The sequence below is a fragment of the Elgaria multicarinata genome, chromosome 10 (assembly GCF_023053635.1).
Source record: "Elgaria multicarinata webbii isolate HBS135686 ecotype San Diego chromosome 10, rElgMul1.1.pri, whole genome shotgun sequence".
In the NCBI taxonomy this organism is placed as follows: domain Eukaryota; kingdom Metazoa; phylum Chordata; class Lepidosauria; order Squamata; family Anguidae; genus Elgaria; species Elgaria multicarinata.
Window position 1 is genome coordinate 70,504,553 of NC_086180.1, and position 26,056 is coordinate 70,530,608.

The 26,056-nt window shown below is 38.9% G+C and overlaps 1 protein-coding gene across 2 annotated transcripts in view; it reads right to left on the reverse strand.

Moving 5' to 3' along the window:
- Positions 1–1,652: 1,652 nt before the first annotated feature.
- The window catches only part of GALNT7 (polypeptide N-acetylgalactosaminyltransferase 7), a 59,396-nt gene continuing 34,992 nt past the window's right edge, over positions 1,653–26,056 (reverse strand). The window contains exons 3-12 of one of the 2 annotated variants that reach the window (XM_063136428.1): positions 18,353–18,519; positions 16,496–16,626; positions 16,171–16,250; positions 14,553–14,735; positions 12,494–12,611; positions 10,625–10,747; positions 9,834–10,052; positions 7,474–7,572; positions 6,005–6,133; positions 1,653–4,403 (exon numbers count right to left, since the gene is read on the reverse strand). In XM_063136428.1, coding sequence (XP_062992498.1) covers positions 4,266–4,403; positions 6,005–6,133; positions 7,474–7,572; positions 9,834–10,052; positions 10,625–10,747; positions 12,494–12,611; positions 14,553–14,735; positions 16,171–16,250; positions 16,496–16,626; positions 18,353–18,519 — 1,387 coding nt within the window. In that variant the 3' untranslated portion in view covers positions 1,653–4,265. Of the gene's footprint in view, positions 4,404–6,004; positions 6,134–7,473; positions 7,573–9,833; positions 10,053–10,624; positions 10,748–12,493; positions 12,612–14,552; positions 14,736–14,886; positions 15,070–16,170; positions 16,251–16,495; positions 16,627–18,352; positions 18,520–26,056 lie in introns of both variants that reach the window. The other variant, XM_063136430.1, reaches the window with a different exon arrangement.

A 26,056-nucleotide genomic window follows, 5' to 3' on the forward strand; every position in this document is an offset into this window, starting at 1 on the left:
GGCTATTAGTCTTGGTGGCTATATGCTACCTTGAGTATCAGAGGTAGGATGCCTACATACACCAGTTGCTGGGCAACATGGGTGGAACGGTTCTGTTGCACTCATATCCTGTTTGTGGATTTCCTGTGGGTAGCTGCGAGGGAGACTGGAGCAGGCCGGGACCATCAGAGCCTGCTTCAGTTGGACCCCCCCCCCCCAGGGCTAACTGCCATCTTCGCCCTGTGGGGAAGAAGATGCAAGGGGGGGGGGGCTGGAGCAGGCCGGGACCATCAGAGCCTGCTTCAGTTGGACCCCCCCCCCAGGGCTAACTGCCATCTTCGCCCTGTGGGGAAGAAGATGCAAGGGGGGGGGGGGCTGGAGCAGGCCGGGACCATCAGAGCCTGCTTCAGTTGGACCCCCCCCCCCCAGGGCTAACTGCTATCTTCGCCCTGTGGGGAAGAAGATGCAAGGGGGGGGGGCTGGAGCAGGCAGGGACCATCAGAGCCTGCTTCAGTTGGACCGCCCCCCCCAGGGCTAACTGCCATCTTCACCCTGTGGGAAAGAAGATGCGAGGGAGACTGGAGCAGGCCGGGACCATCAGAGCCTGCTTCAGTTGGACACCCCCCCCCCCCACCAGGGCTAACATCTTCACCTTGTGGGGAAGAAGGAGCTGTTGGTTTTCCCCTCCATTAGGAGATGAGAGGACGGAGCAGGGCCTTCCCACCAGCCTAAACAGTCTCCTTAATTTCTTTTTATTTTCTCCCTCTTCTCTCCCCATCCACTTTTCCTTGTGTGTCATGTCTTTTTTAGAATGTAAGCCTGAGGGTAGGGACTGTCTTCTTTATTGATACATTGTAAGCCACTCCGAGAGCCTTTGGCTGAGGTGCGGGATGAAAATACTCTAAATAAATAAATAATAGCTGATTGGCCACTGTGTGAACAGAGTAAGAACATAAGAGGTGCCATGCTGGATCAGACCAAGGGTCCAGCACTCTGTTCACACAGTGGCCAACCAGCCATCGGCCAGGGATGAACAAGCAGGACATGGTGCAACAGCACCCTCCCACCCATGTTCGCCAGCAACTGGTATTGCCTCGAATACTGGAGATAGCATACAACCATCAGGGCTAGTAGCCATTGATAGCCTTTGCCTCCAGAAATTTATCCAACCCCCTTTTTTAAGCCATCCAGATTGGTGGTCATCACTACATCTTGTGGTAGTGAGTTCCATAACTTAACTATGCGCTGTGTGAAGAAATACTGGACTAGATTGACATTGGTCTGATCCAGAATGACTCTTCTTATGTTCTAACATGAGTTACTTCATCCACCTCTGGATGTACTCATAGGGCAGTACTGAATAATACTGCTGTGCTCCTGCTGTTTCTGTTGAGCTAGTGGGACCCACCCCTTGCATAACAGGAACTAGCGTTTCTGCCAGTAATCCCAGAAACAAGTGGAAATGCTCATTTTTGGAATGGGACAAATAAGCAGAGCTCTCTTCTGCAAGCACAGCTAGCCTGCCCTGTCATCAGATCATGAGCAAGAAAAGTAAAATAATTCCATTTTACTCTCACATTCATATATGCATTAAAATTTAGACTCTCTAAATGATTTAACTCTTCAATAGGTACGTGACTAGGAAAAAATAATCAGGTTTTGTTACAAATATATAATAAACCCACAAGTTAAAATTTATTTTCCTCACCTAAAAAAAGAAGCAACCCAGAATTAAGATATACATAAGACAGCCCAGATTTACCCTTTGTAAAACCTTTGAAGATTTATACAATCTTTACAGAAACATACAGTGTATCAAAATCTGCATAAATCAAATTTATAAAATGTGTAGAAATGCATAGTGATCAACTTACAAAGCAAGGGAATGGGATCTACTTTTTTAAAAGCAGGTTACAGTAGGAAAAGTCATTAGGTGCAACAGTTGTTTTATGTTGTCTTGTAAGATTTGGAGTTTAAAAATACAGATTAATATTCACATACAGTATTGGATTTTAATGAAATTGCACACAATACCCTTTAACACATACACACCTGCACAATCAATGTGCAATCTCTTTCACTTATGCATAGTAATGAGATTAAATTAACCTCTGTTCAACACAGAAAATGAAAATTGGTTTTCATACACACATTTAATAAATGTACCCAACATCCTTGTTATCCTACTTCCAGTTTCTTCCTCTTTGATTTTCTAATTTAATTATTAACATCTTTTAAAGGAGGCTTAAAAAGATAAAATGTCAGAAATATATTCGTTATCTGGTCTTAAGATCAAAATTTGGCCTGATAACTGACTTACTCACTTTTAGGAGTTAATAAAATAAGGGTTAACGAATTGTACTACTGAAACCAAGGTAGACTTTTACAGGTGAAATTTCAATCAAATCATTTAAGGGTTTAATTTTGAGCTGAAACTCTGCACCGAGTCATATGCTTATAAATCTAATTGATTTATGTGTGGGGGCACAATATTAACAATATGCCAACTCCCTTTTAATTTAGGATTAAGTACCAAAGTAGACCTTTTTTTAAAAAAAATAATTATTATTGATTCCACTCCCATCCTCCCCATGTTGGAGATTTTACTCTCAAGGTAATATTAAACATAAACGTTTTAAGAAATTGTCCCTTAGTTTTTGATGTCTTGGTATCTATCATTTGTTGGTATCTGTTCATGCTATGGCACAGTTATGTAATTGGGATCACAACAATGGAGGTGTTAAGACAAATCCCAGGATTCAAACATCCTCTTCATATTTGGAAGCTACTTCCATTATTTTGAAGCCACTTCTGTACAAAATAAAAATATATTTTACCCCATTTGCCCATTTCTAATCTATATATGGATCTCTAACTACTTGACAATATTCCTTTACATGCTGAGTGCTTGAAAAATAATTCTGATTTTTTTAAATAACATTTCTTCGGTTCATTTTCAACTGACTTCTATTTGTCACAAGAAAAGTGAAGAATTGGATCACCTTGACTTTTCTACATTGTGCAGATCTAGACCTATGTCAATTCTGATGTATACAGATTTTGTAAGGCATGATACAGCAGGGCAGTTAGTGCTTGTATCTTTTTAGTTGTAATTTGGAGTGCTCACTTCCACTGAATGCATCACATAGTGCTCAAACTCAGTTTCAGTTTGATATTGCAAAATAGAAAACTTAAGCTGCTTTAATGCTATTTCACACAAGTGGTTCATGGATTTAAGTGCTATCCAGTATACCGACTACAACTGTTTTTAGTAGGTTCCAATGACATTTTAGCCTCACACGGCATTCCTGGTATGACTTGTGCCTCAGTTGATTACCTTATTGGTATAGAATAAAGAGTATAATAGTAGCTGGCAATATATTTTTCTTCAACCCATAATGAAGGCATTGCCAAATCATCCCTATTAAAAAGGAGACATCTCAACATACCATACCAATGCTTTTCTTGTGAAATAAAGAGGAAAAATTAAGGAGGCACTAAATACATTGAAAATTCACCTTTCAAAAAAGCAGCATGACTGTGAAAAAAGGCCACCCTGGCTCAAAACCTGTGGCAGTGCTTGGTAAGATGAAAAAATAATAATAATAATAATCCAAACAACGTACAACAGGTTGATAATCACCTTGATATAGCAAAGTCTGGTTACTCTAACCTTTTTCAAGTGTGAGTGTTGGGAAAGAAAAAAACCTGCTTGCAGACCCCTGAGTGTAATCCCAAAGACGACAAATGCCTGGATCCAGATCCCCTGCTTGTGCACAAGTGGAAGGCACTTACACACACGTGGGAAGTTGCCAATTCCCAGCCCTTGACACCACTCAGAAAGCCACCCAAGAAGGTCCTTTGGGAGAGGCTTTTTGGGGTGGGGGCTGCTGCCAGAAGAGGAAGCAGAAAAACCCTCTTACTCGAGCGGAAGCAACCTCCCGCTACTTCGGATCCAAGCTGGCACATTTAACTTTGTTCCAGTAAAACAGAAACAGAGTCAAAAGTGCATTAAATCATCAACTAAAACATTTTAGAACAAGTATATCCTAAAACGAAAAAACAAACAAAACGAGATGTAAACATCTATTAAAGTTTAAGGTAAGAGCAGTTTTTGTAAACATTAACTGCAGATGAGAAATCTATCACAGTCCACCTATATCCTTCATCCAGATCAGGAAGTTCCAGGTTCGCAGCTGTACAAAGTTAATAGTTGCAGCAGTTTTCAGGCTATCTTCAGTCCTATGTGAATTAAATGTGTCAGTAGGTAGATTCAGCTATTTTGTTTATACACTAAGGATATTGTTCATTTCCCATTTTTGTGTTGCTTTATTTGAGTCGCACTCTGAAACAAACACTTGGTGAAGAACCTCTGAACGGTCCAAACATTTCCCTGAAGGGATGTGAGTAAATCTATGTAGATTCTGAAAAATAAAAGCCAAACAAAATGCAATTACTTCCCAATGACAGAAAGTCAATTTTATGTAGTCAACTCAGTCCTGTTGAAACTATTGTTCTCATCTGTTGCTGTATACTTAAGTTATGGATAAGAGGTTAGAAGAATATATACAACTATTCATTAGAGAGCCATGATAGTTTTGCTCATAGGCCTGCATCCAAATAAAGGTGGAATTATTTTGGTGAGTCTAAGAGGTTTATTTATTTATTTTTAGGGTGGATGGAACAATAGTCCTTCATGTCTCACAGAATTCTGCTTTTGATACTGAGTGGACTTTCAAAAGTATTTTGTGATATGGCAGGGCATTCAGCTGTTCAAAAGTGGGGCTGGGGAATAAGGAATCCCACGGTGATATTGCAAATTCCTTGCCCAACTTTAAGTAGCTCTTTGGATCTTGGACAGAAGTTTCTGACTGATATTGATTATTTATTTAACACATTTCTTGGTTGCCTTTCAGGCGACTTACAATAAAATAGATAAAATATTAAAAGCAATAAAATATTTAAAATATTAAAAGCAATAAAACAGCAAATAAAACAACAAAACCATATTTCCCTATAAATATGAAACATATTTACAAGGAAAAAAGGAATATTGACACCAAGGAAATGTATTTATTTATTTATTTATTTATTTATTTATTTATTTATTTTATTTATTACATTTTTATACCGCCCAATAGCCGAAGCTCTCTGGGCGGTTCACAAATGCAGTAAGAAAACAAGAGAAAATTGTGTGATAGATTCAGGTGAACCTTTTCTTTTGTACGCTTGCAGCCTTCTCCAACCTGGCTGGCCCCCTCCAGATGTTTAAAACTACAACTTACATAATTCCTGAGCATTGACCATGATGGCTTGAGTTGCTGGGTGTTGTAGTCCAAAATATCTGGAGGGTATCAGGTTAGGAAAGGCTGGTATATTGGCTGGCATATTGCAATATGCAATTGTTTGAAATTCACACTCCACTGACATTATTATTGAACTAACCAGACTCTGCCTGCACCCAAACTGGATGAATCAGAAAATGGATGTTTATTCTAAAAAAAAAAAAGGGGGGGGGGAAGCCAACCCAACAGACAAAATATAGAAGGTTGTTCCCAAGTGAGCAAGGAAGAGAATTAGGCCTCATGACCCAGTGAGGCTAAGTGGTACTCAGCCTATATATCACACCAAATGCAGAAATGTCATTATAAAAAAGTAAAGTATGATATTGCTATATTCCTTAGAAGAAGCTGTCTCGTCCAAGTAAAAAGCTAGTGCCCCACATGTGTCCAAAGCATGCGGGGCCTGTTTTCTATCATAATTAGGAAAGAAGGCACACAGTGAATAGAAGGGGAAGGGCTGGGGGTGCGACACCGATAAAATGAAGGAGTGGGTGGGTGGAATGCAGCAGGAGGAAGGGGATGGGGCTTGACACGATAAAGGGAGGAGGGTGTGACATGGCAGCATACGTGCTCTCCTGTCTCAGGCAGCAGGTTAAGTTGTGCTGGGACTGGTTGGAGCACATATACAGATCCCACCTCCAAAGAGAATGTGTGTACTCTGATCATTGAAACCCATTAGGTACCTTGAAGTACTGCCATTCCTTGTATTCATTTAGGTTGCAGTGTGTAATCATAACTTTTGATCCATCAGGTCCTTTAGTTAAGCATTGGTCATACTGCATGAGCTGGTTAGCTTCATTAATTCTGAACAGCTAATAAGAAAAAGATACATTAAAACCACTAAATATTTTATACCCCAAACTGAAAAAACGTCCACTGGGCGGCTTGTTAACCATGCAACGTGGCTTGTTAACCACCCTAAACAACCCAACAACAAACCATGGATTCTCAAGGTGGCTTGTTCAAAAAAATGAACCACACTGTATGGTTAACAAGCCACCTTTCAGACAACACATTAATCCATGGTTCAACAAACAACCCACAGTTCATCAACAACCCATACTCAACCACTGAGTATGGGTTAGCGTGTTATTTGAACAGCCCCTATAATTACTGCTTACATTATGTGGAAATTAAGATGGGTGCAGCTTAACTTTCAATTTGCATGCTTTTAGATGAATGAATTAATCTCTAAGTACCTTAACTCTTCTCAAAATTGGAAAGCTTTTTGTTCCTAAAATTATAGCAGTCACAGAAAGGCAGGATGTAAATGCAATAAATAAAAACAAACAAAAATCGTCACTTTATTTGTATACTACTTTTGTGTATACATTACAGTCAAAGCAGTTCACAATAAAGCATGACAAAACAGGTATACAAATACATCAATGTTATCCATAGTATCTCCCTATAAAAAACACAATTCAAAACAATTTCATGTTTAGTAGTACGTGTTGAGATTATTGAGATTATAGTTTTACTGTAACACATTCCAATGCAGAGTGCTCTGAGTTGTGAGAGGCAAACATGCTTCAACCAATTTACCACTGTTTACAGCAATACAAAATTCACAAGCAAATGGCTCAGTTCAGACAACATGTTTCTCAAGGTGGTTTAGAACTCCACAGTGTTTTTACACCACCGTTGAGAAATGTGTTGTCTGGCAGGAAAACTTCACGCAATGGTGGAGGTTTTTCTTGGAAAACCTGCAGACTATCAATGCTGTGCAGAAAAGTGTTGTGTGTTATGTGGTGGGCTCCATGGAGTTTCCCGATGCATTGAGTTGACTTTTCCCACTGGCTACAGAGTTCTCTGGCAAGAGTGGCAAAAGGAATGCCACTCTAGGAGAGCTGCCGGGATTGTTTCTTCACAGCAATGGGTGATGGGATACCATCGGGAGGAACGGGGGGGGGGGAGAGAGGGCGGAGCAATTGTCAATCAAATGTTGTGATTGATTTTACTCAACTCCATGGTAGCCCTCAGTCACATAATGGTGGAGTTAGAACACGTCTGGGGAGTGCCCCCTAAAAACTCAACTGTTGAGTGGAGTTTTCACACTGCATTGACTAACGTGTTATCTGAACTGAGCCAATGTTTAATGATCTTTTGGCATTCCTCATAATTCAAAACATCTTATTTTGAGGATACTTACTTGATTTCCTCCCATTCTGTGGCATGGTCCAAGTTCCACAAAGCCTCCATTGGTATGCCCCATACTGTCTATGCAGTAAGCAGTTTCAAAGCCTCTTATCTGAAACACATTTATATTTTAAATATTTCAGTATAAAATTAAAAAGATATAGGAACTTGCTTATGGGAGTTAATATGTAGTTGTGTGGATAGGTTTCTGAATTAACCTAAACAGCTCACTGAATATATCAGCTGAATGCGCTTGAGCCATACATTCAAATAGATATATCAAGGACTATTAAAAGATACAAGAACAAAAAATCACTACCCTTAGTATAATAAATACACATTGTGGTCATTGTTTTATTCTAATCTGAAGGAACATACAGTAAAACTGGAATGAAAGATAGGAAATGGAGGGTTTTGTGTACATAGCTTGCCTACAGGTTAATTCAAAGATCTGCAAAGACAGCCGTCTTTACTAAGTTGCATATATATATAAATAATAAAACTGGTCTAATAATCTCTGCAACAGACTGTCATTACTCACAAACTTAAATATCGAAGTTTATAGCAAGCAACATGGAGAGCCAGGAGAAAAATAAACTAATAGTACAGTTTAAAGAGAGATATACTCAACATGTCACAGCACGATGACCCAACCCAAGACATTTTTACAGAAAGCATTTGCTGCATGATGTACAAGCTTTAAAATACAATTCTGTATCTTGCAGGCAAAGAAAGAGATGATTATTCCAAATGAATCATCTCCAAGCAGGCATTTTCCGCCATCAACTGAAAGAGTATTCACATAAAAAAAGGTAGTTTTATGCACCTTTTCCAGGAGATTGCTTGTATTTAATGTGATTCATTGTGTACACTTGGCAAATGTTAGTGGCCACTTATACGTATTGGGGAACACAATTGACTTGGCAGTAGTTGCTAGCTTTAAGTTCTTCCATATTTTTCTTTTGCTTCCAGTTATGTATTGCACTTATGCTTGTCTTCATTCAAAATTCAGATCTTGTCTTCATTCAAAATTCAGTCCCATTTCTTTAACCAAGCACCAAATTATCATACGCTCTTTATGCTTCAACTCTTATTGATCTCTTCAACTGCCACCATAATGAATACAATTCTCTTTCCGTTCTCACTTCCTTGGCACCCAAATTCAATTCCATCAGAGCCACGTGTATTTTAACCACTGTCTTCTGTTGGCTTATTTCTTGCTTAATTATACCCTACTAATCACAATATCTGCCCTTCGAAAATCACAAGGACTGCACGTTCAAAGCAACCAGAATATATGTGTGAAGGGCAGGTCAGAAATTAAAAACTACCAAAAGGTAAAAAGTGTGGCAGAACAACTTGAATTGGTGTTTTTTTTTACATTTCCCCCCAATTATTACAATGAAGTATCTTCATAGTCATTTTTTGTTGTGCTTGATTGGGCAACAGCATATAATGTTTTCCCTTTCCCTTTTAGTATGCATTACGGTTCACTTGTTTGATCCCCTTTTCCCCTAAAGGTATTATTTGCCCTAGCAGACATCCTTCTCATAATGCTTCTTACTAGTTCTAGTCTCTGTTTTTGTTATATTGTAACTTGCATGATATAAGCTAATCTCTTTAGGGTATCTAGGCATAGACAATCATGCCCCATGCAAGGTCCGTCCGTCCGTGTGTGTGTCTGTGTGGGTAGGTGTGTTAAGATGCTGAGATCTGCAATTGTCTACTGGTAGGCTGGGACAACTGTTGTAATAGCTTCCAAGCTGCTGAGCTGGAAGAATGCACAGAAATATAAAAACAGATTTACAATGTCATATCCTTTTATGTGCAGCCAGTAATATGAGCAATGAAATTGCTGCAATGTTTTCTTTCTTCCAAAGTATCCCAATAGAAGTGATTAGCATAGTATATGCTGTAGAAGTCTATCAGTTGATGGGGTGCGTTCTTCAGACTTAGGTTCAGGAAGAAATGGTTCAAAGTAAGACCATGCAAAACCAAGCGAGTTGCCATTTGCAAAACACTCAATAGATTTGAAGTTTTAAGTGTATGAATTACATGTGGATATGCTAGCTTTAATGCTAGGTATTTTGCTAATTCCCATATGGAAATTTGCATTATTTTTAGACCAACTTACTGTCATGTTCAGAAAGCTTGGGTCCCCTAGAAGTAAGAATGAATGCAGATAAAGCTTAACAGATCTAGAGTTTAATGTTCTGGTTCCTTCCCTGTATACAGTCACAAACAGACTCCTATTCTTCCTTTGAGAGTTCCCCTTGTCCTCCTGCTTGGGTTGGACAAGCCTGCAATTAACCTCAGGCATTCTGAAATACTGGTTTGAAACCAATAATGGATCTGCCAAAATGTTACACTTACCTCTCCCCACTCCACATTTTTAGGTGGTAAAGGATAGTGAGAAGTAATATCATAAGCTATTTCTTCCATAAACCATTTAAAACTTTTGCATTTGTGATCTTCACGAAATTTCTTCAGGTCAGAGATATCACCATGTGCTAGTGCTTTCGTCTCAGGACGACTAGCATAGAAGAAATCTTTGTATTCATCCCACCAGACCTCCACAACTCGGACATAGTTCTATGAAGAACACAAAATCATTACATATATTATAAACAGGGAAGACATATAAGGCATGAGCAACTTCTGTGTCTCTCTACACCTCTATTTTCTCCTTTGAGAGAAAGAAATATTTCTCAAAATTTATTATGTGATATTCATACTTTATCATCTTTAATTAAACAATATACCAATACTATTAATACTGTATATGTTTAAGTATAAAGAAAGTCTAGTCAGTGAGTGATCCAACTCTAATGAAACATTGAAGAAGTTACACTTTTAAGCGAGGAGAGGAAGAACATTGGCCAGCCTTCAACAAGGTTATCTAGTTACCATCTCAAGAGTGACATAAGTAATCTCTTTTCAGTTTAACTGAAAAATGTCTTTCAGGTAAAGTTTTCAAAGAAATTACAAGTTTTCATCCAACGAAATGGTCAGCAACACTTATACCAAAGAGTTAACTAATAAACCTTAAAAATATTTTAAGGTTGATCAGTTGTGCAACAGAAACAAGGTGTGGTGCTGAATTTGTGTGAAATTTATAATTCAGCAATCAAACGCTAACAGAGTTTTAGAAATACAGGCTTCACCTTCAGAGTTGGAGATGATCCAACATATGCTGGAGGTGGATTCCCTTGCCATCCCTGGAGACGATAAATGTGTCCAACACGAGAACAAGGGACAAATAGCAACTTCCCTCCGCATTGCCAAATCTGCAAATTGAAATAAAAGGGATTAAATTAATCAGGTAAAAAGGAATTACATTCACAACCAGATTTTGTAATGTCAGAAGACCTGACAACCCATGATTCAAAGGCAACCCATCGACTGGGTTAACACATCATCATAACCCACAATCAAGGTTGTGTGTGTGTTGTTGTTGAACCATGGGCTGTTGTGTTTTCTGAATGCAGCCATGCAAACAAACTATGGTTTGTTAACCATGAACAACCCATGAAGAGAACCCATGATTTGTTGTTGGGTTGTAAACTGTAGGTTGTTTGTGTTTAACAAACCACGGTTTGTTATTTTGTCTGGGTTCAGACAATTCAACTACATCACACACTAAACCCATCTTGAGTGTGGGTTACTTTGAGTGTGGATTACTCCGGGGTTGTTGCTATGTGCGAACCAGGCCTACATGTTGCTATTAGCAATTATTACTTTTTAAGACTCAGCATCGCTGCCAGGATATCTAAATAAAACATGGTCCCATTGTAACATGCTAAGTGCCTTTACACATCACTTGTAAGAAAAATTGCTCAATAATAATTCATAAGTAGTCAAGACTAAATGTTTTCTTAAGTGGATTTCCCCCAATTTCTGATGTCTGTGGGTTATATTAGAAACTCATTTCATTTAACATTCTTATAATAAAATCAAAAGGATACAATGGTAAAGCCAAGAGGGAAATAGTATTACTCATCATTTTTGAGTGCTTGTTAAGTTTTAAATTGAATATTAAATAATTGCTCATTTTAACTGAGAAATTTTAACCACAATTTATGAATTTATTGGTAGGTTTTGTGAATCTCTTAAACTGCAGTAAGCTTAGAAGTGATCTACAGAGTTCGAACCTTCCCCCCTTATTAGAAAGCATCAGACCAAACATTTAATTTTGTTCCATAGGGCCTTTATAGTATTCTGGATTGTTTAATAAAATTGACAAAAAGTTAAGATTTTGCTTATTTCTTATAGTGTAATCTATGCAGGTTTTCAAAAGCAGGTTTTTCAAAAGCATTGCACTCAGTGGGACTTCCTCCCTAATGGGTCCCTAAATTGTGTTCAGGTGCCCAGCATCCTTGTCACTTCATCATGTCAGGTGGTAGAGTACAACAACTTTTAAAAGCAAATGTGTCTAAACTGGGTGCTGTCTAATCTATAACAGCCATTTGTACTACAAAATTATTCCACCTTACCTTGTTCTAACCTCAGAATTACAAACTGAAACCTGCTACTTGAAAAAGATGCCATATGACTAACACCTAGCATCTCATTATGAATGTACAAACATAAAAAGGGGGTCTCAGACTCAACCATAGCGTTACTCCCTAAACCAACAGAAAACTCCTTGAACTTCTCAAAATACCAGACAGATGGGACATCTAGTGGTCTTGTTTTTTTGTCCTAGGTCCAGAGAAGAAGAGCTGAGAATTTAGCACCCTTAACGGTCCTACCGAAAGAGATGTACACTTGGGAAAGAGGAGCCCCGCAGAAAACAAGATGTTGACCTAACCCTTTAAAACACACACACACACACATACACACACACCAAGGTAGAGCAACAGTGCAGTGTGACACAGCTGTTGGAATAGTATTAACTAGGAGCAGGATGATGGAGAGAAAGATGGCACTGCAGTCCCTAGACCAATCAAGACAATGTAAGAACTGGGCTGAAAGGTGGTCAAACATTTACGTGAAGAAAGACGGTTATTAACTTTTCCGGTAGTATTATTTACCTTGTATGATATTTCAAAGTTTTCACCGCCCCAGATTTGTAGACCTGGATCATAGAGACCCAGCTCGAAAAAGAAGTCCCGTTCAATGGCAAATAATCCACCAGCCATTGCAGGTGATCTAGGACAGAAAACGTAAAGACCACTTTGCAGGCTATGTGTTTGAAGAACAAATACCTTTTATATAAAGAAGCAGCTGGCAATTGTTAGATGGATAGAAATTATAAAGCTTTAGCAGTGGTTAATAAGATGTACAGCAATTGTTTGAATCTGAAGACCTGTTTGTAAGCTATGACAATTAAAATTTTGGAATACTGGATCCCACCTAAGGTACAAACTCCATGTTGTTTGATTCTTTCTTCCAGCAGTTTTTTTTAAATGCAAAAGCAGCCATAGAGGCTGTGATCCAGAGTGGGAAGAGTGGTGGGATAGAGCATCAGCCCCCACCCCAAGATGCTTTCCTTTAAATGGGAATAAATGTATTATTAACACATCCCAAGTCATTATAGAGTTGTGGAAAGATTGTTCATAATGTACCAAATTCAGACAGGTGAAAGCTTAAAAACAAAACAAAAAGCAAACACAAGAAAGCCAGCATTTGGGCACGTGAACCAGAATGCTCAACTGTTCAGGTTTCCGTCTGTAAGTTGTTTGTAATGCAATAACTTGGTTGAATATTGAGATATATGCAATGAGGGCTGCATTTTGTTTCTGTGAGGAAGGAAACATTCCCAGGTACTCAACCGACCAAAGCTTCATAATTTCCTGGAAATATTTTGGAACTTTAGTGAAGACATCATGAACTGAAAGTAAAATGAATAGTAGCATCAATTCTTAAAACTGCAATAATACACATCCAGATAATATACAAAATGCATTACTTTAACTACAGGAAAAGGAGTTTTGAAAAATGGAAGTAATTCTGGTTACAAAATTAGTGAAGCATAACTGAATCAAAGCAGAACCACAGCCTCATTAGCTTAAGGACAGGAAGTAGAGATGTTAGAAATTTCACCCCTTTCTAGGCAATCATGTTTTATTTTTGAACATAATATTTTATTGATGAAGGCAAAGAAAACAGGATTGCAGAAACATTCTCCCTTCATCATCAAGCAGAATAGGATGACAACAGGCTCATTGACTGTGTAATTTCTTCCTGCAAATATCTATCAATTGTACTTTCATTTGTCAGTTCAACTGGATGTGCAGGGCAAAGCAAGAGACTCTTTTGCAGACTCCAGGCCCAGTACAAAGTTTGAAGGCCAAGGTGTCCTCCACCCCAAGCTTACCAGATGGTGGGACAACAGTGGTGATTCAACCGGTCCCATTAACTTCCTTCTTTTAATGTCGGGCTCAGTGGTGAGGGGAGAAGCACCAGGTTGGGAAGCTGCTGCGTTCATCCTCCGCCTTCCCTCTCCTGTACCTCTGGGCATCTGCCCCAATATAATATTGCAGAGAGATGTTGTGTGGGTTCATGGGCCCAAAAGCATTTGAGGGAAAGTAGAGGAAAGCTGCAGCAGCAACTTGGCTTGGTATTTCTCCACTTCAGTGCCAGACCTTTAAAATAGTTTCTAAAAACCACCATGGCATTAGCCATGATGAGCCTTCTGGGCCCCCAGTACTTCCCCTATCATGTTACGTGCTGACTCCAGGCCTGCCTGACCCACTCCTCCAGTTAACTAGAGTGGTATGCATGCATCGAAATAGGAGAGAAGTTTGATATTCTTATGGGTATGTGATTTATAATAAGCATGCTAAGCAGTGTCTAGCCCATGAAGGTATTAATGGTGGATAACACGTTTTGTTTAATAATCCGATTAATAGCCACCATTTATTTTGCTTAGAGAAGAGTATACATAGGTACACAAGGGAAAGTGCTAAAGGAGTTAGTAAAGCTACATTAGAAGAGCTTGACCATGGGTTAGTGGAAAGAATAATGCTTCTTCACAGAGCGTTTGCTTTTGCTAGCATTGTTTTAAAAATCCGGAGAGTTCATGCAAGTATTTAATAGTTCAGTACATCCTTCAGAAAAGGAGAAATGTGTAAGTGGTTTAGTGATTACCGATACGGCTCAGTTTTTGTCTTTCTCAATTCCTTCTCACGTTTGGTCAAGGGCACCCTCTTCCAGAGCATACTCCAATCCCATGCTCCTCTAGCAAACCCATCTTCGTCACCACCCCCTTGGGGTACAATGTTATAAGTGTTGCCATCTATGACATCTATAAGCGGTACAGTGGATGTGGTTCTGCACGGTTATGGATGGTAGCGGTGAGGATGAGAGCAGGTACATGGCACATTTAAACGAATCATGGTTCATGGAAAAGAAAGGGGGGAAATGAAAAGATTAAGGTAAGCACGAATTATAAAGATCAATAGAATGAAACAGCATTCTTTACCGATATGGCTCAGTTTTATATTTTCTTTTTGCTTTTTCCGTGTGGCTTAACGGAATACGTTTCCATAGCAAGCTCCAGTCCCAGGCCCCTCTGGCAAAGCCATCTTCATCCCCACCTTGCTGTGGTTCAATGGAATAGTCATTCCCATCTATGTAATCTATTAGTGGCACAGTGCATGTAGTTCTGAAACATTTATGGAAGGGGAAGAGACAAGGTTAAGCTGTCTAATCCAATAAACCGCCTACTACCTTTTATACTTGATTCTAACATAACTTGAATAAATGTAGCATATACATACACTTCTGTTCTTACAGAAGGATGGTTGGGGGAGATTATAAACGAGCAGGATGAATTCAAACTAATGTAAGGATACATTCATGCTGAAGCAGAACAACAAGCTATCTCTTCTTTCATCGATTTTTGATGACTCATTGTCAAGGGGAATGACGGAAGGAATGTGTTTCACTTTGGGGGAATGTATTATTGTACGGTTTTTCTGAACAATATATTTGTCTCCCTTAGTTTTGAGAGGTAGAGGGATAGTTACCGTATTAGAAGAAGAAGAAATGGTTGGTTTTAAACCTATCACATCTTTTTTAAAAAATTAGGCACAATTTGAAGCTAAGCAATAAACCATTTTAACGTTGCATATATTTGACATACGCAAATAAAAAATGACTGTTTTCTGGCTGGAAGGTGGCAAAGCTGGAACTTTTTCTTTATTATTCGAAAAGGGGAGAGGGAGGGAAAAGAACTAAGAGAAAATTCAAACAACATGCTTTATTATACACTATTCAAACACAGTTCTGGTTTGCATGTTGGGGAGGATATCCCTAAAAGATTATGTTTATGACTTTACACCTTGTTTTAAGTACCTTTAGTTTGAGTAAACAGGCACAAGATATTAATGGCATAATACAACATCCCAAAAGTATATTATTCCAAGACTTTGTTTCCTTTCAGTTTACCCGATCTGCCAAATCATCTAAAACTGTTTGCATTATAAATGTCATCGACTGTGCATTCAATGTCTGGCAGCTGTTTACACTGTTTTTACAAATTACAAAGTTTGCGAATGTAATTATTATTCTCCCTAGAACAACCTTGCAGGGGAAAACAGAGTGCTATCAGCCAACCTGCAAATGCATGTTTAGCCAGCTTTGAGAATGAATTAGAAATTTACTCACCCAGAAAGAATTGCTACTTGTCGTAGGTGAGCAACTAACTGTAATGCTATCTTTAAAAAAGCTTTATGAGGTATAGAAATAAGCAGAGTATTATTACCTGTCTTTAGATATAGGAGCTATTAGTGGTGCATACCAGTTTACTGCCACCTCACAGTGGGCATCAAGGTAAATTAAAACCTTTAAAAACAAATAGGAAATGAGATTGCAACTCAGTTGAGATTTTCTTAAACAAAACACACATAGATTTACTTGAGCTTCTCTTCATTTTATGTTGACATCAGTTTATAACTATCTTTTAAAAGGCTATATTGCATTTTGCAATTAAGAACTGCAGTTAAAATAATCAAGTGGTTTAAGGTCCGTTAAAAGCAAAATTCAGACTGTAGGGAAGGAAGGGTTTTATTTAGCAAACAGTTTTCTACCTGTCCAAGTTTAGCCTTCTGGGCTCCAATGCTTCTAGCTTGAATTAAACCTTCTCTCCTTTCATTTCGAAAAATCTTTACAAGGCCATTCCACTGCTTAATATAATCCTCTAGTCTTTCTTTTAAGTGTGCTATCAAATAATAAAAAAGAAGTTTCCATATACGTTATAATATATTTAGCTTTGAGCTTACAATACAAACTAAATCTATATTAAAAACAAACTACACGTAATTGACTAAATATCTAGATTCTCAGAAATTAAATCATCCCTACCTGATATATTTGTTGATGATAACTGCAAGCTCACTTAGGAACTACTCCCAACATTACTTGGATTTTTAAGAAGCATGTAGGGAAGTTGAAAAAACATGTGCCCTTATAATGTCGGAAAGGTCAGACTTGAGAAAGTGAAGTGCGACACTGGAGAAGTAAAACACAGACCCTTCTGGCAATAGAAAAGCACAAGCTTTCAGTAATTTTCCAGTGACTTCCTCCACATGGTTTTAACACATGAGTAAGGAAATGTAAGAACTGAAGTTGTCCTGATGTAGTAAGTGTTCCATCTTTTCTATGTGCACCTTACTGCTGTAAGACAGTCTGACTGCAGGACAGTGACAAATTAACAGCTGTTCTTTGACATGCCAAAAGTAAATATAATCAAGACTTTATCTCACATAATAAAATGTCAACATTTATAGGCAACAAAATCCAGGAGGCGATGCAGGAGATGTAACATTTGCTCCCCACAGTAAATCTTAGTAACGTCTGAATTTGTAAGCAGATGTGGATGCAGAGAAGATGCTGAAATACCTTCAAGACAGATACTCAGAAAGTAATGCATTGGAGATAAAATAAGGGATAGTAGCATTCCCACCCACCCCCCAAAAAAAAAGAATTAAGGGGGTGGGTGGGATATGAACAGCATTGATTCATATTTCTTCCAGTATATTTGTCTTGGTCATCTGCTCCTCCTTACACATCTTCATGATGTGGCTGTTATTGCCCTATTAGATCCTCTCTGTTACGCTTTAAAATTTGAAGTATGCAATTCCAGATGTGAATAACGATCACATCTTCATGTTTTCTTTGTTATTAAATGTTCATAATGAAAGTTATATGGCTCATCCAGAAGTCAGTTAGAAACTCAGCCCCTACCCATATGCCAATTCAAAGATTTCAGTTCATCCTTACCCATCTCACAGTACAACCTTGAATTATGAAAGACTGTGGGATATGCTTTTAGTTCCGGGGGGTGGGATTCATTATACAAAATCCAAGGCTGATTGATGGAAGTATTAGATGAGGCTTCTTATACTTCTAATTTTGCACAAAGTGCCAAACTTAGAATGTGGCAAACCCTTGTGGCATCAAATTAACTGTTAGGAGGAGGAATATTTCCACTGATATTGATAAAAGGGGAACCCTCTGTGTTATCTCAGCCTTCATTTAAGATATGAGAACAGAGAAAATCATGATGAAGACATGATTATTCATTGGGAAGAAGAATTAAATTTAAAGACTCCATTTAAGGAAACAAAGGGGTAAACATCTGCAATATTTGATAGCACTTGCACACTTCTTAATTCAACAGCATCGTTATTTGAGTATTTTACCAGAAAAAAGAATAACCTCCTTCAAAATAAGACACTGGCAGATCTATAATGAAAGCATGATACAAATTCCATCATTGTTCAAAGATTAATGGACCAATACTCTGAAACTGCAATTTGCCTCTAATCAAGAACACAAAACAGCTGCATATCAGTAGTATTTTACCTTTTTGGCTCAACTTTCCTGTAGAATAACTGATTCATGTTACTGTTACTAAGTCGAATATTTATATTAAAAACATTTACCTTTATTGCTAAAATCATCAATTAAAACAATTTCAGCCAGATATTTCCTTGGAGTTCTTTTAATTACACTGTGAACTGTTCTCATGAGTGTGGACCATCCTTCATTATGGAAGACAATGATAACACTGGATGTGAGTAGATTTTCATCATACTGCCAATACTTGCATCTGAAACAGATAATAGTGTTATATTTCAATTTTGTCCAAATATTTGAGATCAAAGTATGGATAGGCTCAAAATTAATTTCAATGAATAAACAGCATCGACTATATCTATTAATTCAGAACGCTGGTTCAAGCTGCAAAACAAAAACATCAGTTTGGAGGATGTTCTTTCATACTATATCTTGCACATGACTATGGGTAAAGCTCTACTTTTCTGCATTAAAGTAGTCAATTAAACAGCTTTTTCCCACCCAAAGCTGATTTTTTAAAAACAATATATTGCTCTTCATCAAATTAGATTCCAAGGTGGGGTACAACAACAATATGAATAATAAATTATTTAAAACCTGATACAATTCAATAAACCACTAAAATACTAACATCAACCATAATAATAAGTTTTAAAAACCCACAGCAAATAAATAAATAAATAAATAAACTGAGTGATTTTACCAATTAAAATGCCTGTGTAAAGAAGTGGTTTAACCTGGTGCCAAATCAATGGTAAAATAATCTCTGGCATCAAATTTTAGAAGATTGTTCAGGCCACCATTCAGCCAAAGCTTCCAAGGTGGCTAACAAAAACCAGTAAAACACTAAAAATAAAATACAGCTATTAATATAGCAAAACAACAACAAACAACCAGCAATAAACAATAGAAAGAGCAAAGAAGCGATAAAAACATCAAACAGAAATAAAGTGACCCACTAAAAAGTCTTAAGAGAATAAAAATGTCCTTTATGTGGTACTGAACGAACAAGCCAAGCACATCCAGGTAGATCATTTCACAGCTAAGTTACCACAAGTGAGAGGCCTTGTCCCGGCTCATGACCTACTTCAGTTCTGGGCCTGATGCAGGTTTTAATGAATAGAGTTTGCATGGAAGATGGCCCTTCAGATCCCAAGCCACATAAGAGTTTTATAAGTTAAAATCAGCACCTTAACATATCCAGAATAACTGGAAGCCAGTGAAGATCTTTCTATACTGGCAAGAGCCAGTGTGGTGTAGTGGCTAGAGTGTCGGACTGGGAGTCGGGAGATCTGGGTTCTAGTCCCCACTTGGCTATGGAAACCCACTGGGTGACTTTGGGCCAGTCACAGACTCTTAGCCCAACCCACCTCACAGGGCTGTTGTTGTGACGATAAAAGTGGAGAGGAGGTGGATTATGTACGCCGCCTTGGGTTCCTTGGAGGAAAAAAGGGGGCAGGGTATAAATGCAATAATAAATAAATTAAGAATAAATAAAGAAACGGTCCAAGCAGCATCCAGAGCATTTGCGGAACACGAGTTCAATTAGTGTTTTTAAAGCTCAATTGAAAACTTTTCTTTTTTCTACAACTTTTAGAACTTGATTTTGTTCTTGCTTTCACACTGTTAGTTTTATTGTCCCCTGTGCCTATTTGGTGCGTTCTCCTCCCTCTATTATTGTTTTATTATGATTTTATTAGAATGTAAGCCTATGTGGCAGGGTGTTGCTGTTTTATTCTTTTACTATGTACAGCACCATGTACATTGATGGTGCTATATAAATAATAATAATATAATAATGTGCAATCCTATGCATGTTCAGACATAAAAAAAGTCCTACAACTTCCAGCATTTCCCAGCCAGCATTGCACAGGATTGTGCTCATAGTTAGTTAATCTAGCTGTCAAATGAATTAATTTTGAATAAATTTTCAACGACTGCAATGTACAGTACATTGCTGTAATCAATTGCTTCTAGGATTCTACTTAGGTTCTTATTGGCCAAAAGCTATCCCTGCCTGTGAATGTAGCCTCTGAACCAGCATACTATTCCTAGCTACCAACCCAATTTAGAAATCATATTGAAAGAAACAAACCCATTAACCACTGCATAGGAACTAATCCCCACTGAACACATTCAAACAACCACTGTATTTAGAAGAAAAGCCATAGAGTTGGCAAAAATGGCATTGAATCCGGGTAGCTCCTCAAATGAACATTCAGTTTCCAGTTTCTCAGAACTTACTTTAACATTAGCAGATATATTAAGGAAAACCCAAGTACACTCTGTGTATATTATTTATAAACCCTACAAGTGGTTGTTTTGTTTTTTGGATTAAGAAGGAGAGAAGTATGCACGCAATGTCTGTTCTATAAAAGTCAACAACTTTGCCTTCAATTGCTCACCTTGAGCTTTAAAGTCATAAGCCTGAATGTTCAAGATTTGCACTCACTGTGCAAATTCTGTCTAGATATTCTACCCTCTGTATTTATCCATCTTTTTTAAAAGCCTAGCATCTTCTATGATACCAACCAAGTTATTCAAGTTTTATTATCTTTTAAGAAAAGATACCTTTCCTAAAACACTAGTCTCCAGTAGCAATTACTATGACCTATTATTGTTTCAAAAGAGATTTGCAAGTAACAAGACTCTAAACTATACAAACTCTAAACTCCACAAACCCAGCTGGTATTGCACAGAACAACAGCGACACCCAGTGGCTGCTTAGCTAAATGACCAGCAAGCAACTATTAACAAGACTATTAACTAAGCATTTTATTATACTTTACATAGCAGCTTGCCAGCCAATATACATATTAAAAGACTCAATGTGCTTTTTAAATATCATTAGTATACCTTATATCTCTAACTATAAAGTGGAAAGTATGTGTGTGTCACGTATGTCCTGAAATGTCTACCCAGTTCCACATACGGTACCGCCTTAATACTGTTTACGTAGACAGGTCCTCGTGGACATGGATCAGAAAAAAAATCTAAAAACATGAATTTTGGATTTTTAAGTATTTTTAAAGAATTTAATAAAAACCCAGGTTTATGCCTACATAGGCATTTCAGGTAAAACACTTCAGGAGTTTCAGGTAAAACAAAAAAAGGGGTTTATCACAGAGCTCTATTTTAAAATACAATTCTTATTAACACAATTTCCCATTTATTCTAACAAAACAATTTACTAACCCAACCAAACTAAAAAAAACAACCAACCTAAAGATGAATAAGTTGCAGCCCAGACAGATGTGACGGCCAGGAGTGCCTACTATCAGCTTCGGCTGATACGCCAGCTGCGCCCCTTCCAAGAGTTAGAAGACCTAAGGACGGTAGCTCACGCACTGGTAACTTCAAGGCTCGACTTCTGCAATGCGCTCTACACAGGGCTACTTTTGTGCCTAGTCTGGAAACTTCAACTAGTTCAAAATATGGCAGCCAGGCTGGTCACCGGTACACCTAGGGGTGACCATGTTACACCAACTTTAAAATCACTTCACTGGCTGCCAATTAGTTTCTGGGCGAAGTATAAAGTATTGGTTATTACCTTTAAAGCCCTACATGGTTTGAGTCCAGGCTACCTGCGGGATCGCCTCCTCCCATACAATCCGCCCCGCACACTCAGGTCCTCTGAGAAAAATCTACTTCAGCTAGCAAAAACTAGATTAACAACTGTTACCCAGAGGACCTTCTCTTCTGCTGCTCCCAGACTATGGAATGGCCTGCTGGAGGAGATTCGTCAACGTAACAGTCTACTAGCATTCAAGAAAGCTATAAAGACTGATCTCTTCTGGCAGGCCTATCCAGTGGAAAGTTAAGATGTTTTTAGAACTAGGAGGAGGGCTTTCTCTGCTGTGGCACCCCGGTTGTGGAATGAGCTCCCCAGAGAGGTTCGCTTGGCACCTACATTGTTTTCTTTCCGTCGCCAGCTATTTTCTCAGTATTTTAACGCCTGATTTAACTTAAATTTAAACTTTGCTGTTTTAATCTCATATTTTAACCTATATTAATTTTTGCTGTGTGGTTTTATTCTGGTTGTGCTTTTTATATTGTATTTTGTATTTGTGTTTTAAATTTGTTGGTTGTTTTTATGCTCTTCATGGTTTTAATTTTTGTGAACTGCTCAGAGAGCTTCGGCTATTGGGCGGTATAAAAATGTAATAAATAAATAAATAAATAGGATTTTTTTGGGATGTTTTTAACAATGTAGATTATGTTTTAACTCAGTTTTAAGTATTTTATCATTTATTGTTGTTCCCTGCCTAGATCAGAATGGAAAGGCGGTTAAGAAATTATTAGGGATGTGCTCCGCTCCGATTAGAAGCAGAGAATCAGAAGTGAATTGGCCTGCTCCGCCTTGCCCAGAGGACCCGTAGAAGCACGGTGAAGAGAAGCGCCCATACGCGGAGCACTTCTCTTTTCGCAGACCGATCCGATCGCCATTTTGAAAAATTTCGCCCATAGGATTGCATTGCGGAAAAGAATAGGGGATAACTGTGTTGTTTTTAAGCTATCTTTCTGAAACTTCTTGTGCTTAGAGAGTCGTGGCTGGGGGTCATTTTGAGCCTACTCACAGCTCTCTGCGTGCTGCGGTTTGCTTGGTAGAATTTTTGGAAAAATCGGGTAAAACAGCGAGAAAATGTACCTTTTTCGAAGGGCTGAGGGGCAGAGTCAACTCCCGGTCATGATCACATGATCCCAAAGTTGGAGGAGGGGATAGGCAAAACGGGTAACTTGGGATTCTGGGAACTTCTCTTTCTTAGTCTGAACGGACTTTTCCCAGTGTTTTTTAAAACAGTAGCCCCACCAAATGCACAAACACAACCTGTAAAATCATATACTAAGCCAATAATAAAGAGATAGAAAAAACACAGCACTGCTACCCACCCTAACTTTGGGGAACAACTGAGTAGATGTGGTGCAAGGGGATGAGCTCCCCTAGGGCAAGGACGTGCCCTGTGCACTCTCCTGTCCTTGGAGGGCCATCAGAGCCCTCCAAAGGTAAATTACTGGAGAGAATGCCTATCATGAGTTGAAGTGATCGTTTGCTTCTTAAAGACTGGTACCTAGACAGGACCAGTCAAATTGGCAGATGATTCCCCCTCCCCTTGGGCACGTCCACTCCCCTCTTACTGGTAAAAGACAGATATAGCCTTTTTAAAAAAAATTCTTGTTGTTGTTTATTCAGCAACACTGCTGCTTTTAATTCCACCCCTCCTTTGTTTATTTATTTATTTATTCCATTTTATATGCATTACTGGCTTTGAAACTATCCTTGGCTCACTTCCTTGTGCCCCCAGAAATGTCTGCTGCCTGCCTGCCTTCCCTCCCTCCTCCCCTGCCCACCTCGCAGGGATGGTTTTTGTGTGTCTTGCTTTGACTCAGGGGAGAAGTCCTTCCTGTGCTCAAGTTCCAAATCAATTTTTCAAGTGTAGAAGAAGATTCATATTTAGGTTTATCTCTACTCCCCAATTCATGGCATGTTGGGATTTCCTTTGAAATGGGCCCATTGAGCTGTCTGCAGATACTGGGGTGTCCGACTTTCATAAATTCCCCAAAAATCCGGGGATGATGGGATTGGCTTGAAACTTGGCGTCCATGTGGACACATGGGTAAGCTGTCGTGGGACCGAAGGTGAGGTTTCTGACATGCAAATTGACGTAGTTGTAGCATGGGACTTGATTTGGGGTGAGTTAAAAGGTTAGAGCCCCGCCAAAAATCAGGGGATGATGGGATTGCCTTTATTTTATTTTATTTATTTATTTAAGGATTTCTATGCCGCCACGCAGCCAAAAAAGGCTCTCACGGCGGCTTACAAAAGTATTTCTTGAATACAAAAGTATTCCTTGAGTCTTGGCGTGCATGTGTATCCCTGGATAAGCTATCATGGTGCCGAGTTTGAGGTTTCTAACGTGCAAATTGACGGAGCTATCGAAAGGGGTGTGAATGGGGTGCCCGATTTTCAAAAATCCCCCAAAAATCCGGGGATGATGGGATTGGCTTGAAACTTGGCATCCATGTGGACACATGGGTAAGCTGTCATGGGACCGAAGGTGAGGTTTCTGACATGCAAATTGACATAGTTGTAAAATGGGACTTGATTTGGGGTGAGTTAAAAGGTTAGAGCCCTGCCAAAAATCAGGGGATGATGGGATTGCCTTGAGTCTTGGCGTGCATGTGTATCCCTGGATAAGCTATCATGGTGCCGAGTTTGACATTTCTAACGTGCAAATTGACGGAGCTATCGAAAGGGGTGTGAATGGGGTGCCCGATTTTCAAAAATTCCCCAAAAATCAGGGGATGATGGGATTGGCTTGAAACTTGGCGTGCGTGTGTATTCCTCCATGAGGTGTCATGGTGCCAAACTTGAGGTTTCTAAATTTAACAGAAAAAACGTTGTATACTTTTTTAGCTTTCAATGCAAGCCTATGGGGGGGGAAACGGAGCTCCGATCCGGATCCGGAGCTCCGCAGCGGAGCAGAGCGGACATAGGCGGAGCGGGGGCGGAGCGAAGCGGCCCGATCTGCAAATCGTGGATCTGGAAGAGAAGCGGAGCGGGGGGTCCGTGCACACCCCTAGAAATTATTATTATTATTATTATTATTATTGTTGTTGTTGTTGTTATCATCATCATCATTATTCACGAACCTGAGCAACGCCAGGCATATCAGCTAGTTCTAAATATGGAGAAGTGTGTGAAATCAGATATTGAAAGCTTAATTTGTTGGTGCTAAGCTCTCGAAGGAAAAAAAATTGTTTCCTAGGGTTGCAACACAGTCACTCTTCCGTCTCTCTCTTCCCAGGTAAAACTTCCTCGTGGATAGCAGATACAAAGGGACTGCACTTAACTTTGTCTCGTGGAACACCTTGGCAGATACTGGGAACAACAGTGGGCTTCCAAGCCACTGACAAAACGCGTGGACTGTAGTACTTGCAAGCAATGTTACAGCAGAATTTTAGGAAGCTGACTGTGTTTGCTCTTAGTAACTGCCTGGACTTTGAGGACTCAAAATATGTCATGCCTCATGTGTTTCAGGTTGGGGTTAAGCTTCAAAAGCGACATCCCAAATTACTGGTTAGTGCTGTGAAACTAGGCCCTACAACAACAGAACAAAGGAGTCCTAGAAGTTGCAGATAACGGAGAGAGAGAATTTTTAAGTGTTTGCTTTTAAGCTAGATGCCTCCTGCCACCTAGTGTTAAATGTTTGTAAAATCTTCTGTTTCAGCAGCATTTTAGTTCTTATTATAGCTGTCAGAGGGACGGCAATATGATTCCTATGTCCATTCAGCATTAAATGCACTGGGTTATGATGGGTGTGGGGTTTTTTTGCAACTCTGAAAAGATAAGAAAATGTGTGCACTACATGCTGTAATGATGTCTCTCCTATTTTGTTATATGGATCATTAAGAGATAGATACTAGGGTAAAACTTCCACCAAACTCTCACCACACTTACAATGGCACAAATAATAGTTTATTCTAGTTTAAACAACAAAGAATACTGTGGCACCTTAAACACCAACACATTTATTCTGGTATGAGTTTTCATGGACGCTGTCGAATCATCAAGACGCATGAAGTGTTAACCTCAAATCCACAGATTTATATACACATTCTGGAGACGGCAATATAAACCATGTGGTAGAGGGAATTAAAATACAAAAAGTACAGACAGTGCCATTCACAAAACTTTGTTGGGTGATAACACAGGCATCATTTCAATGGTGAGCAAATTAACATACATAGTATGATTTAAGACAAAAACCTTTGTCCTTGTTCAAACCACA